The 13,010-nt window shown below is 55.5% G+C and overlaps 1 protein-coding gene across 2 annotated transcripts; it reads right to left on the bottom strand.

The window, feature by feature from the left end:
* Positions 1-369: 369 nt before the first annotated feature.
* On the bottom strand, positions 370-11,626 carry RCC2 (regulator of chromosome condensation 2). Of its 2 annotated transcripts, none has more exons than XM_075172578.1 (13): positions 11,489-11,626; positions 9,660-9,991; positions 6,755-6,848; positions 5,198-5,341; positions 4,942-5,073; positions 4,761-4,849; positions 4,373-4,487; positions 3,958-4,124; positions 2,936-3,098; positions 2,729-2,834; positions 2,534-2,606; positions 2,314-2,391; positions 370-1,951 (listed from the first exon to the last, which is right to left on the bottom strand). In XM_075172578.1, the coding sequence occupies exons 2-13, from the start codon at positions 9,984-9,986 to the stop codon at positions 1,847-1,849; spliced, it is 1,593 nt and encodes a 530-aa protein (XP_075028679.1). In that variant the 5' UTR covers positions 9,987-9,991; positions 11,489-11,626; the 3' UTR covers positions 370-1,846. The 2 variants fall into 2 exon arrangements, with proteins under 2 accessions (XP_075028679.1, XP_075028678.1); XM_075172577.1 differs by having other exon boundaries at positions 2,936-3,116.
* Positions 11,627-13,010: the final 1,384 nt, after the last annotated feature.

The raw sequence follows: 13,010 nt of genomic DNA on the forward strand, positions 1-13,010 counted from the left end.
AAAAGCACACCCCTGCGTGCACAGAAATCCACAGGCGCGCACGAACGCATGCACGTGCAAAAACACAGGCAAGCCGAAAAAGCACACACACGCACGCGCAAACCCACACGTGCACGCGTTAAAAGACGCAGATATGCATGCGCCGCCCTGCGTTTGCACCCTGCCTGCAAAATATTAAAGGGAAATATTTGGGGGGGTATTTGGGGAGGAGGACGCTGCCGGCAGCAGCACGGTGCCCTCTAACGGCTGTGGGTTTGCTTTTGGGCTGCATCCCGGGGGGGGGGAACCCACGTCCCTTTTGGTTAAATTAATGCAATTTAAATTAACAAATTAAAACCCAGGGGTGGATAAAGCCAGCGGAGCGAGGGATGTACACAATGACGTCGTTTATTTAAACATTTACTCCAAGAAATATAAAAAACCCCATGGAGAAGACAATCACAGCACTAAGCCAGGACCTCTCAGCTAAGGGACGAGTTGTTCCCAGATCCTCCTGGTTTGGGATTATTTTCTTCCTCCAGCCTCCTCCTTCGCTCGCCCGCGGCTGGGACAGGGCGCCCGACGGGGGAGAAGTTTAATCAGGCTAAAAAGATTTTGCTGGCGGCCGGATGAACCAAAATGCTGCTTTTTTGGGGGGTAAAAGTGGGGTTTTGGCGATTTCTCCACCCCCCGTTTTATTGGGGCTGCGGCATCTGCTCCTGCCACAACCCCCAAAAAACCTAATATTGCTAAAAAAGCGGAGTATTCGACTTTTCCGCCCAGCCGCTCTCCCTGTCCTGGATATTTTTCTCCCTAAGACACCCCCAAAAAAAAAATTTCCCCCAAAATAACCCCCAGCCCCAAAGCAAATGGAAAAAAAAAACCAAAACCCCAAACCCACCCCCCTTTTTTTTTTTTTTTTTTTTTTAACTGCAAAATTCCCCGAACGGGCGCGAACGCCGCCCCCGAGCACCCAGCGCGACCCGGCGGGGAGAGCGGAAAGGACTTCAAAAAAAAAAAAAAAAAAAAAAAAAATTCAAAATAAACCCTAAAAATTCCAAAATAAAAAATACAAATGAAGACTAAAACCCACCCTCGGGTTGCGGGGGGGGGGGGCAGAGCCGGGCTCTGCTCCAAAAGGCACCTCGTTTCTCCAGCACAGTGCACAGCGTCGTAGGAGGGGCTTTGGGCTGATACCAGGCGGAAATAATTAATAATAATTAAAACAAATTAAGAATTCCAAGGGGGGGAAAAAAAAGAAAAAAGCTTACGCGATGCTTTAGGGCTCCCCTCTTCATACCTGAGATCTCCCTGGGGTGGGCGAGGGCTGCGACAGCGGGGAGGGGAGCCCCAAAATGATGCTGGGGATGGGTTTTGGCCCTTGGGGGGGGGGTGCGGGATGCCAGCCTTCGCCTGAATCCTGCTGGGAAAAGGGATGCTGGGGGGGGGGGGGTCACCCCAAAATTATAGCACTCGAAGCGGGGGGGGGATTGGAGGAAAATATCAAAAAAATTGGAATATTGGGGAAAAAGAGGCGTTTTGCAGCTGCTCTTCAGGTCCCCAATTTTACCCCGAACCCGCGGCCGGGAATATTTGTGGCTGGGAAAAGGGGAAATAAGAAAAAGTGACGGAAAAAAATACAAATAAAATTAAAATAATTAAAAAACCAACCCCCCCAAAAAATAAGCCTGGATGTGCCAAAAGATCCTGCTACGGTCGGGAACTCAAAAAGCCGTTGTGGGGGGGGGAGGAAATAAAAATCCCCTCAAGGCTTTGGAAATGGGAGAACAGGTAGTTAAAACCGCGGCTGGCTTGGAAAAGCGGGGTTCGGGGGGGACCCCGGGTCCCGGTTGGGGGGGGGAGCCCCTCAGAGGGTGCGGGGGTTGTATTCGGGCAGCTTGCGGAGCTTCTCTTTTTCGGCGTCGGTCTCGTCGCGGGCGATGACCAGCGAGTGGGCATAGCCCATGGCCACCTGGGATGAGGGCAGAGTGGGGAAACTGAGGCACGGGGCCACGCGCCTCGTTCCCTGCTGGTTCCCCCTGCCCTGCGGACCATGTTTGAGCACCCCAGGGGTGTGATGAGTTGTGTACGGCCTCAGGCACTGCAGTTATTTAAGAGGGAGGGTCCACGCACCCTCCCTCCAGCATCCCATGGCTGTGATGAGTTGTGTACAGCCTCAGCCACCATATTTATTTAAGGGGGGGGTCCCACATGCCCTCCCTCCAGCATCCCATGGCTGTGATGAGTTGTGTACAGCCTCAGCCACCATATTTATTTAAGGGGGGGGTCCACGCGCCCTCCCTCCAGCATCCCCCGGCAGGGACCCCCGCTCACCTGCTCCGTGTAGATCCCATCCAGGGTCTTCACCTCTTGGGCGGCCGTCGAGGATTTGGGCTTGTGGTCCCCGTAGCCCTGCCAAGTGCATCCCATGGAAGGGGGGCGAAAATCAACGTGGGGGTGTGGGAAGCAGCCGGTCCCTCCTGCTAGTGGCTGGGGGCGGGGGGGGAGTTTTGGGGTGTTGAGGGGTTGGGGGCCCCCGGTAAATCCTTCTTACCAGTTCGCCGAAGGTGGGCGAGGGACCCCAGCTGATGGTGCTCTCATCCGCCGCCACGATGATGCTGCTCTTCCTGCAGCAGGGTGCAAGGCAGGGTGACCCCGTGCCCCCCCCCAACCGCCCCGCAGGCGGCTGCACCCCAAAAAACCAGGAAATTGGGGTGGGGTTTTTTTTGCAGGGGAGGCTTGAACTTACCCACAGGCCAGGCTGCGGATTTTCCAGCCGCAGAGGTCCTGCACGGCTTTGGGGTACATGGTGGACTCCCGGGAGGTGTTGGTGGCACCCCAAAAAAACAAGCCGCCTGCAAACCCCGACATTCCCCGTCAAGCAACGGCATCCCCCGAGCGCCCCCAAAACACCCCAAATAACGCTGCATTCGCTTTAAAACGCCGAAATCCCGACCTGTCTCGCTGACGGCGAAGGAGCACGTGTAGCCGGCGTAGATCTGCGCCGCCCCGCGCCCCGGGAAGTCGAAGAGCTTGACCAGCCGAGGCACCATCTCGTCCTTCTGCTCGGCGTGGCCCAGCCGCCCGTAGCCCCCAAATCCCCAGGAGAAAACGCGCTTCTGCGAGTCCAGGACGAGCTGGGGATGGAGAAATGTCCCCCCCCCCCCTGCCGTGAGCAGCTGAGACCTGACCAGCTCGGTGCAGGGAAAGCCGCAGCAGCCACCATAAATGGCATCGATTGCAGTGCGTATTGCAAACGCTAAACGCACGCTGCAAATCTCTGTCCTTAAATGCACCCTGCAAGTATTTATCCTTACGTGCACCCTGCAAATCTCTAGCATTATTGCATGCTGCAAGAATTTATCCTTAAATGCATACTGCAAATATTTATCCTTATACGCATGCTGCAAAACTCGATCCTTAAATGCACCCTGCAGATCTTTAGCCTTAAATGCACCCTGCAAGTATTTATCCTTAAATGCACCCTACAAATCTGTCCTTAAATGCACCCTATGAGTACTTATCCTTAAATGCACCCTGCAAATCCGTCCTTAAATGCACCCTCCAAGTATTTATCCTTAAATGCACCCTGCAAATACTTACTCTTAAATGCACCCTGCAAATCTCTATCATTATTGCATGCTGCAAGAACTTACGCTTAATTGCATCCTGCAAATATTTACCCTTATACGCGCGCTGCAAATCTCGATCCTTAACATGCACCCTGCAGATCTTTATCCTTACAAGCACCCTGCAAAACTTTATCCTTACACGCATGCTGCAAGTATTTATCCTAAAACGCACGCTACGACTCTCTAGCCTTAAATGCACCCAGCAAACGTTAAGCCTTAAACGCATGCTGCAAATCTTTATCCTCAACGCTCCTGCAAACATTTCCCCTCGCATGCACGCTGCAAATCTTTACCAATTACCGCACGCTGCAGATCTTTACGGTTAAATGCAACCACCCGCCCCTACCGTGTGGTTGGCCCCGCACGCCACGTCCCGCACCACCACGTTGGGGACGGGCAGGATCTGCCCATCTTTGGTCTTCTCGATGAAGATGGCCACGCGGCGCGGCACCAGCTCGCAGTCGTACTCTATCCGCTGCGCCCGGGCGATGAATTTCCCATCGGAATTATGCCCTGCGGATGGGCAGCGGGATGAAAACGGGGTGCTCCCCCTCCCTGCACCCCGGTATTTCCAAGCCAGCTGCAGAAATCCCCTCCCCTCTTGCAAACCCCTGTGGATTTGCAGCCCCCACCCCACTATTTTTTGCTGGAGGGATGCCTGGGTTGCCCAAATGGGGAAACTGAGGCAGGGAACGTTTTCTCCGCCCCCAACGCCACGAGAGTTGAAAATTCTAGCGAAGCACCCCAAAATAGCACCGTACCCAGCTGCCCGTACTCGGGGCACCCGAAGGAGTAGAGGTTTCCTTTGCAATCCATGATCATGCTGAATTCGGCCCCGCAGGCCAGTTTGGTGATGGGCTGCCCGTTGTACATGATCTGCGGGAGGAGCGGAAAAGGGGGTTAAAAAAAAATGAGAAAAAAGGTAAAACAACCTGAATTTCCCAGGAGGAACCCCTGAAATCCTCAAATCTGGGGTTTTATTTTCAATTCCTCTTTGCATTTATTTGCACCGAAGCTGCAAATGAAGCAGCATCCCCGAGAGGGGGGATGGGCTCCGCTAGGGATTTTTTTTCAATGAGAAACCCCCAAATCTGCTGGTTTTTCACCCCCCCAAAAAATATTGGGAAGCACAAAAAGGAGCAGCGATACCTGCGTAGGGCTGGGCACGGCGTCCGTCTGGTTCCCCAGCCCCAGCTGCCCCATTTTATTCTCCCCGAAGGCGAACACCGAGCCGCTCTCTGCAACACAAAAAAAAAAGCAATGTTTTGGGGCAAAATGGGCCGATTTCGGACAATTTGCCCAAAACCTCAGGTTTTTTCCCCCATAATACCTGTAAGCGCCAGCGTGTGGTTACGGCCGCAGGCTGCCAGCACGATGGCTTCGCCCCCCAGCACCTCGATGAGCTTCGGGGCTTCCACCCGCTTCGTGTCCCCGTGTCCCAGCTGCCCTTTTTCATTGCGACCTACCCAAAAATCAGGTTTTTTTTGCAGCGAAACGGGAAGACGAAGCCTCCCGGCATCACGCCGTGATGCACCCAGGGTTGTTTTTTTTTTTTTTTTTGGGGTGCCCCCCTCCCCGCCGCTCACCCCAGCTCCAGAGCTTGCCCTCGGCGGTGATGAGCAGGCTGTGAGCGGCGCAGGGTCCCGACACCACGCTCCGCACCTGAATTCCTGAGAGACACCCGTACCTGTGCGGCCCCCACAAGTTCTGGCCCAGATTACGATAAGCAACTGGATTAAAACAAAAAAAAAAAAGAAAAAGGAAAAGCAAAGCCCAAACCAATTAATGGATAAAAAAAAAAGACATTAAATAGAAACGCAGGAAAAAAAAAAAAATTTAATAGAAAGGCATAAAAAGCCAGCAGCGCGTTTATTTTGCAGATCAGGCGCGCCCCGCACCCCAAGTTCGGGCCCAGATTATGGTATGCAACCGTAAAAAAAACTCTCCAAGAAGATTAGGTAATAAAAATAATAATTAAATATAAATGGATAAAAAATAAGCAGAAAAAATTAATTAAATAGAACGGCATAAAAAATAAGCAACGCCTTTATTTTGCTTTGCAGGAGATCCGGCGCACCCCGTACCCCAAGTTCTGGCCCAGATTATGATATGCAACCGTAAAAAAAACTCTCCAAAAAGATTAGGTAATAAAAATAATAATTAAATATAAATGGATAAACAATAAGCAGAAAAAATTAATTAAACATAAATGCATAAAAAATAAGCAATGCTTTTAATTTGCTTTGCAGGAGGCCTGGCGCACCCCGTACCCCAAGTTCTGGCCCAGATTACAATATGCAACTGCGACTCCTCCCAAAATTAATTAATAAAAAAAAATTTAATGAAATATAAATGCATAAAAAATAAGCAGAAAAATTAATGATATATAAATGTATAAAAAATAAGCAGCGCGTTTATTTTGCTTTGCAGGAGACCCAGCGCACCCCAAATTCTGGCCCAGATTACGATATGCAACTGTAAAAAAACCCCTCCAAAACCATTAGGTAATAAAAATAATAATTAAATATAAATGTGTAAAAAATAAGCAGAAAAAATTAATTAAACATAAAGGCATAAAAAATAAGCAATGCTTTTATTTTGCTTTGCAGGAGACCTGGCGCACCCCGTACCCCAAGTTCTGGCCCAAGATTACGATATGCAACTGTAAAAAACCACCCTCCAAAAATATTAATTAATTAAAAGATAATTAAATATGTATGCATAAAAAATAAGCAGAAAAAATTAATTAAATATAAAGACATAAAAAATAAGCAACGCCTTTATTTTGCTTTGCAGGAGATCTGGCGCACCCCGTACCCCGAGTTCTGGCCCAGATTACGATATGTAACTGTACCCCATTAATTAATTAAACATAAATGCGTAAAAATAAGCAGGAAAATTAATTAAAATATAAACGCATAAAACATAAGCAGCGCGTTTATTTTGCTTCGCAGGAGACCCAGCGCACCCTGCATCCCAGATTACAACATGCAGCTGGTTTAAACCCCCCCCCCCAAAAAAAAATTAATGAAAAAAACCAAATTAAATAAAACCGCATAAAAATAAGCCGAAAAAAATTAATTGACGTCGAAAGGCAAACCAAGGCGCCCGCTGGGCCGGGCAGGCGCCCCCGCGCCCCTCACCTTGCTGCTTAGGCACTTCTTTGCGGCCGATCAAGTCCCAGTTGGTGGCCCCGAAGATGAGGAGCTGCCCCCGGCACTTGGAGCCCTCGAGCTTCTGCAAGGAGCCGGGAACCCGTCAGTGACATCAGGGGAACACGGGGGACACGGGGGACGTCAGGGACGTGGGGGACATCGGGGACGTGGGGGATGTGGGGGACATTGGGGATGTGGGGGATGTGGGGGACACAGGGGACGTGGGGGACATCGGGGACGTGGGGGACATCGGGGACATGGGGGATGTGGGGGACCTGGGGGACATCAGGGACGTGGAGGATGTGGGGGACATCGGGGACATCAGGGATGTGGGGGACATTGGGGACGTGGGGGATGTGGGGGACACGGGGGATGTGGGGGACATCAGGGACGTGGGGGACATCGGGGACGTGGGGGATGTGGGGGACATCAGGGACGTGGGGGACATCGGGGACACGGGGGACGTGGAGGATGTGGGGGACATCAGGGACATCAGGGATGTGGGGGACATTGGGTACGTGGGGGACACGGGGGACATCAGGGACGTGGGGGACATCGGGGACATGGGGGACATGGGGGACGTGAGGGACACGGGGGACGTGGGGGACATCAAGGATGTGGGGGACATCAGGGACGTGGGGGACATTGGGGACACGGGGGACGTGGAGGATGTGGGGGACATCGGGGACGTGGGGGACACGAGGGACGTGGGGGACATCAAGGATGTGGGGGACATCAGGGACATGGGGGACATCGGGGACGTCAGGGACGTGGGGGACATCAAGGATGTGGGGGACATCAGGGACGTGGGGGATGTGGGGGACATTGGGGACATCAGGGATGTGGGGGACATGGGGGATGTGGGGGACATGGGGGACATGGGGGATGTGGGGGACGTGGGGGACATCGGAGACACAGGGGACATGGCGACATGGAGGGACATGGGGGACATCAGGGACACGGGGGGACATCGCTGACACGGGGGACACGGGGGACACGGGATGTGGGGGACATCGGGGGTGTGGGGGACAGGGGGGACACTGCAGTATCACCCCACTAACGCACCCGCTGTGCCCCCCAAAGCGCCCCCCTACGTGGTAGCACCCCCTTGCAAAGCAAACAAGGGTTGGAAACTGGGGGGGCTCTGCTCTTGGCCCCCCCAAAACGCGCCGGAGCTTGCAAGAAGTCGGGGGGCTGCCTGGTAACGGGGGGCAGGGGGGATGCGGGGTGCCCCCAAAAAAGGGGGGAAACGGGAGCGATGCAAAGGGGGTGCAGGCTGGGGGGGGGTCCCCGCTTGCGCACCCCAATATTGTATCTGGGTATTTCTCACGGGGGTTAAAAAATCCCCCCCCAAAAAAAAGCCCCAAATGGGTCAATTCCAAAAAACCCACCCAAAAGCTCTTTTGGGATCTCCCCTTGGCAGGAATTAGGACAAAAGGGGGGGGCTTGTGGCTGGAAAAGGGGGGGCCTGCTCCCCCCCCCCCCCAATTTGGGGGTCTATGGGGATGGAGTTGGGAGGGCAATTTAGGGGGTGTAAATGGGGTGAAACTTTTGGGGGGGGCAATTAAGTGGCTCAATAAGGGGGGGCCATGTGGGGGCACCGTTATGGGGTGCAATAAAGGGGGTGCGGCTTTGGGGGTGCAATTTGGGGGTATATCGGGGGGGCTGGGTGCATTAAGGGGGTGCATTAGGGGAGCGCAATGAAGCGCTGCATTATTGGGGCGCACTGGGGTGTAATAAAGGGGTGCAATGAAGAGCATTAGGGGGTGCATTAAGGGGGTGCATTGGGGTGCATTAAAGGGGTGCAATGATGGGGTGTATTAGGGGGTGTTGGGGGCATTAATGGGGTGCATTAAGGGGTACAATAAGGGGGTGCATTAAAGGGGTGCAATGGGGGCTGGATTAAGGGGTGCATCAAGGGGTGCATTAAAGGGGTGCAATGAGGGGTGCAAAGGGGGTCACTAAGGGGTGCAATGAGGGGTGCAATTGGGGGGGTGCATCGGGGTGCAATGACAGGGTGCAATGGGGGTCACTAAGGGGTGCAATGAGGGGGTGGTTTAAGGGGTGCCATGGGGGTGCATTAGGGGGTGCATTAGGGGGTGTAATAGGGGGGTGTGATGTGGGGGTTCAATGAGGGATGCAATCGGGGGTACACTGGGGGTTGCGATGTGGGGGGGTAAGAGGGGGTGCGTTAGTGGGTGCAATGTGGGGGTGCAGTGGGGGGGTACCTCAGGGCATGCAATGGGGGGATGCATTAGGGGAGTGCGATAAGGGGGTGCAAGGGAGGAATGAAAAGGGGGGGTGCAATGCAGGGATGCAATAGGGGGTGCAAAGGGGGTGCAACTGGGGGTGCATTAGGGGGTGCAACGGGGGGCGGAATGGGGGTGCAATGGGGGGTGAAATCGGGGAGTGCAAAGAGGGGATGGAAGGGGGGGTGCATTAGCGGTGCAAGAGGGGGGGTGCAAAGGGGGGTGCATTAGGGGGTGCAAGGGGGAAGTGCAAGGAGGGGGCTGCAAAAGGGGGGTGCATTAGGGGTTGCAATGCTGGGATGCAATGGGGGGTGCAAGAGGGGAGTGCATTGGGGGTGCAAGGAGGGGTGCAAGGGGGGGTGCAAGGGGGGGTGCAGGGGGGTGCAAGGGGGGGGTGCATTGGGGGGTGCAAGGAGGGGTGCAAGGGGGGGTGCAAGGGGGGGTGCAAGGAGGGGGTGCAAGGAGGGGGTGCATTGGGGGGGTACATTGGGGGGGTACATTGGGGGGTGCAAGGGGAGGCGCGGGGGGGGTGCATTGGGGGGTGCAGGGGGGTGCAAGGGGGGGGTGCAGGGGGGTGCAAGGAGGGGTGCAGGGGGGGTGCATTGGGGTGCAGGGGGGGGCTGCCCTCCCGCCGCCCCGCTCACGATGCGCTCCTTGCTGTGCTCGGGCTCGCAGATGACGACGCTCTGTCCCCTCGCCGCGCCGCCTCCGCCACCGGCCCCAGCGGCCCCTCCGCTCCCGGCTGCTCCGGGCCGGCCGGGCCGCCTCCCTCCGGGGCTGCCGTCCCGCGGCCGCCGCTCTCGGGGCGCTTCCTCCTCGCTGCTTCCCCCGCTGCTGCCTCCGCCGCGCTCCGGCCGCGGCCTCCGCCTCCCTCCCGCCGCCGCCGGGCCGGGCCGCCTCCTCCCCGCCGCCGCCGCCCCGTTGCCCGGGCCCGCTTCCCAGGGCGGCCCCGCCGCTTTCCTCCGGGGCATGGCGCCTGGGCACAGGGACGCGCCGCCGTCACCCGCCCGGCGCCGCCGGCCCGGCCCGACCCCCCCCGCCCCCCGCACCCCGGGGCGGGGGGACACAAAGGCCTGGGGGGGGGGGGGGGGGGGGGGAGGGGGCCGGGGGTGCGGAGCGAGGGGTGACCCCCCCCCGGCCCCCCCGCACTTGGGGAAGTTGGGGGGGTGGAATGGGGGGGTGCTAAGGGGGGGGTGCAAAGGGGGGGTGCAAAGGGGGGTCGGGGGGGTGCAAAGGGGGGGTTAGGAAGAGGGGGTGCAAAGGGGGGTTGGGGGGTGCAAAGGGGGGGTTAGGAAGGGGGGGTGCAAAGGGGGGGTTGGAAAGGGAGGGTTGGAAAGGGGGGGGTGCAAAGGAGGGGTGCAAAGGGGGGTTAGAAAGGGACGATTGTGCAAAGGGGGGTGCAAAGGGGGGGTTGGAAAGGGGGGGTGCAAAGGGGGGGTTGAAAAGGGGGGTGCAAAGGGGGGGGTTGGAAAGGGGGGGTTGAAAAGGGGGGTGCAAAGGGGGGGGTTGGAAAGGGGGGGTTGGAAAAGGAGAGTGCAAAGGGGGGGTTAAAAAGGGGGACGTAAAAAGGGGCGGTTGGAAAGGGGGGGTTGCCAAGGGGCGATTTGCAAAGGGGGGGTGCAAAGAGGAGGTTTGCGAAAAGGAGGGGTTGCGGGGGGGGTTGGAAAGGGGCGATTTGCAGAGGGGGGTGCAAAGGGGGGGTTTGCACTGGGGGGTGCAAAAGGGGGGTTTATTGGGGGGTGCACGGGGGGAGCGCAAAGAGACTACTTGCAAAGGGGGGGGTTGGATGGGGGGGTGCACGAGGGGGGTTTGCAAACGGGGGGGTGCAAAGGCGGATGTAAAGGGGGTTTCAAGAGGGGGGGGGTTGCAAAAGGACGATCCGCAAAGGGGGGGTGCGGAAGGGGAATTCACAAACCGGGGGGGTTTGCACGGCAAGAAAACGGCCCGGAGACAAAAAGCGCCCCCCCCCCCCGCCGCAAGGGAGGTGGAGGGGAGCTGTGCACCGGGGGGGGGACGGGGTCCCCCCTCCCTTCTCACCCACCCCCCCCCGCACCCCCACACCTGCTCTCGGGGGGGCCCCGCTCCTGCTCCTCCTGCCTCTGGCCTTTTTATTTGCTTGTTTGGGTTTTTTGGGGGGGGGCTTTTTTTGCTGGGGGGGGGGGATGATATTTTGGGGGGGGTTGCAAAAAAATCCCAGCCCCCTGCGCAGCTGGGGCCGCCCCCCCCGGCTCCATCCCTCTCCCTCCGTCTGCCCCCCCCCCCCGTTTTTTTTTTTTTTTTTAATTTCCCCGTTATTATTGCTGGAACAATGGGAGCTCTGTCTGGCCCCATCAAACCACGTGGATCCGCCTGCCTTCTCCTTTTTTTTTTTTTTTTTTTTTTTTAAGGCTTTTTAAGCCCCCCCCCCATCCCCTTTCCCCTCCTCCTCCTCCCCCCCCAGTCCCTGCCCCCCCCCCCCCCCCCAATTGCAAACCTGATTTTTAGGGCGAAGGGTGCAGCATAAAGAAAGCAACAACTCGGGGCCTTTGCAATATTTTTGGTGGTGTTTCCTGTTGCAGAAAAAAGGAGGTAATTTTTTTTTTTTTTTTTTTTTTTTTCCCTTTCCTCCCTTAGCGCCCACCCACCAGATGCACTTAAAATGTAAATATGAGCCGCCAGAACAAATGCTACAATACAAAACAGAAACACATGTATGGGCAGGAAAGGGGAAGGGAAGAAAGAAAAAAAAAAAAAAAAAATCCTCCTGCTTTGGAGAGGAAGAGGCTGCAGAGTCCGGCCCGGCACAGAGAGCTCCATCTTTAGGACAGGAAGACTCGGGGAGGGGAAAGAAAGAGCGCAAAGGGATTCCCCTTCTGCAGCAGCAAAGATGCAAAAGGAAAAAAAAAAAAAAAAAAGCAAGGGATTTCTTATTTTGCAAAGGAAAATGCCAAGAATCATTCTTATTTTTGCAAGAGCAAAATGCACTCGCTGCCCTGCTTGCAAAGTGGGTTTTTTCCCCAGAAAAAATGCACGTATTGCCTTTATTGCACGGGGGGTTTGCGCTGGAAAGGTGCACGCCTTCCCCTTGCGCAAAGCAAGGTTTTTGCGGGAGCAAAGACGCGCTCCCCTTCTTGCAAAACAAGTTTTATCGATGGAAATGCGCTCCATCCCCAAAAAAGAGATTTTTTCTTTTTGCAGGAGGGAAGACGCGCTCACTCAGTGCAGATTTTTTTTACGGGGAGAAGATTCCCTTTATTGCAAAGAGAGATTCTGCAGGAGGGGAAGACACGTGCGTTTGCCCTGATCCTCCTTAGCAGCTTCATTTTTGCTGTCCTGTCCCGTCCCGGCACACCGGGATAGGATGCAGTTGCAATAGGTGATGCAGTTGCAATAGGTGATGCAGTTGCAATAGGTGATGCAGTTGCAATAGGTGATGCATTTGCAATAGGTAATGCAGTTGCAATAGATGATGCATTTGCAATAGGTGATGCATTTGCACTCTGGGGACCTGGGGCCACGAGATGCCGGTGGGCACCGTTTGCAAAAACGCCGCAAAAAGCCAAACCGCTGGCAAACCCCCGGCGTTATTTAAGGAAAAAACCCTTGGTGGTGGTTTAAAGGGGATAAAAAATAAATACACGACTTACTGAATCATCCGCGAAGCATCTCGGCGCGGCGACCTCCTGTCCCGCCGATGCTCCGGCAGGATTTGGGAGATCAAAGGTTGGATGCAGAAAAATACGGGGCGCTGCGCCGCGCTGGGAAGGAGGGAAAGAGGCACCGCGGCCTCAGACCGTCGGCACCCAAAAAAAAAAAACCAAACCAAAAAAGCCGGTGCAACGTTGGGGTTTTAAAAAGGGCTTTTGCTGAGGAGGAATAATTTGGCGCTGATGATTCCCCTCGCTGCCGGGATGGGTTTCGGCGTGCAGCCGGGCGCCCGGGCCAAATTCCCCTCCCGTTTCCCCCCGTGCCCCTATAACGGCAGATTTTGTGCCGTAAAATTGGGGGTATTTTGA

Source organism: Calonectris borealis, chromosome 23, assembly GCF_964195595.1.
Source record: "Calonectris borealis chromosome 23, bCalBor7.hap1.2, whole genome shotgun sequence".
Classification (NCBI taxonomy): domain Eukaryota; kingdom Metazoa; phylum Chordata; class Aves; order Procellariiformes; family Procellariidae; genus Calonectris; species Calonectris borealis.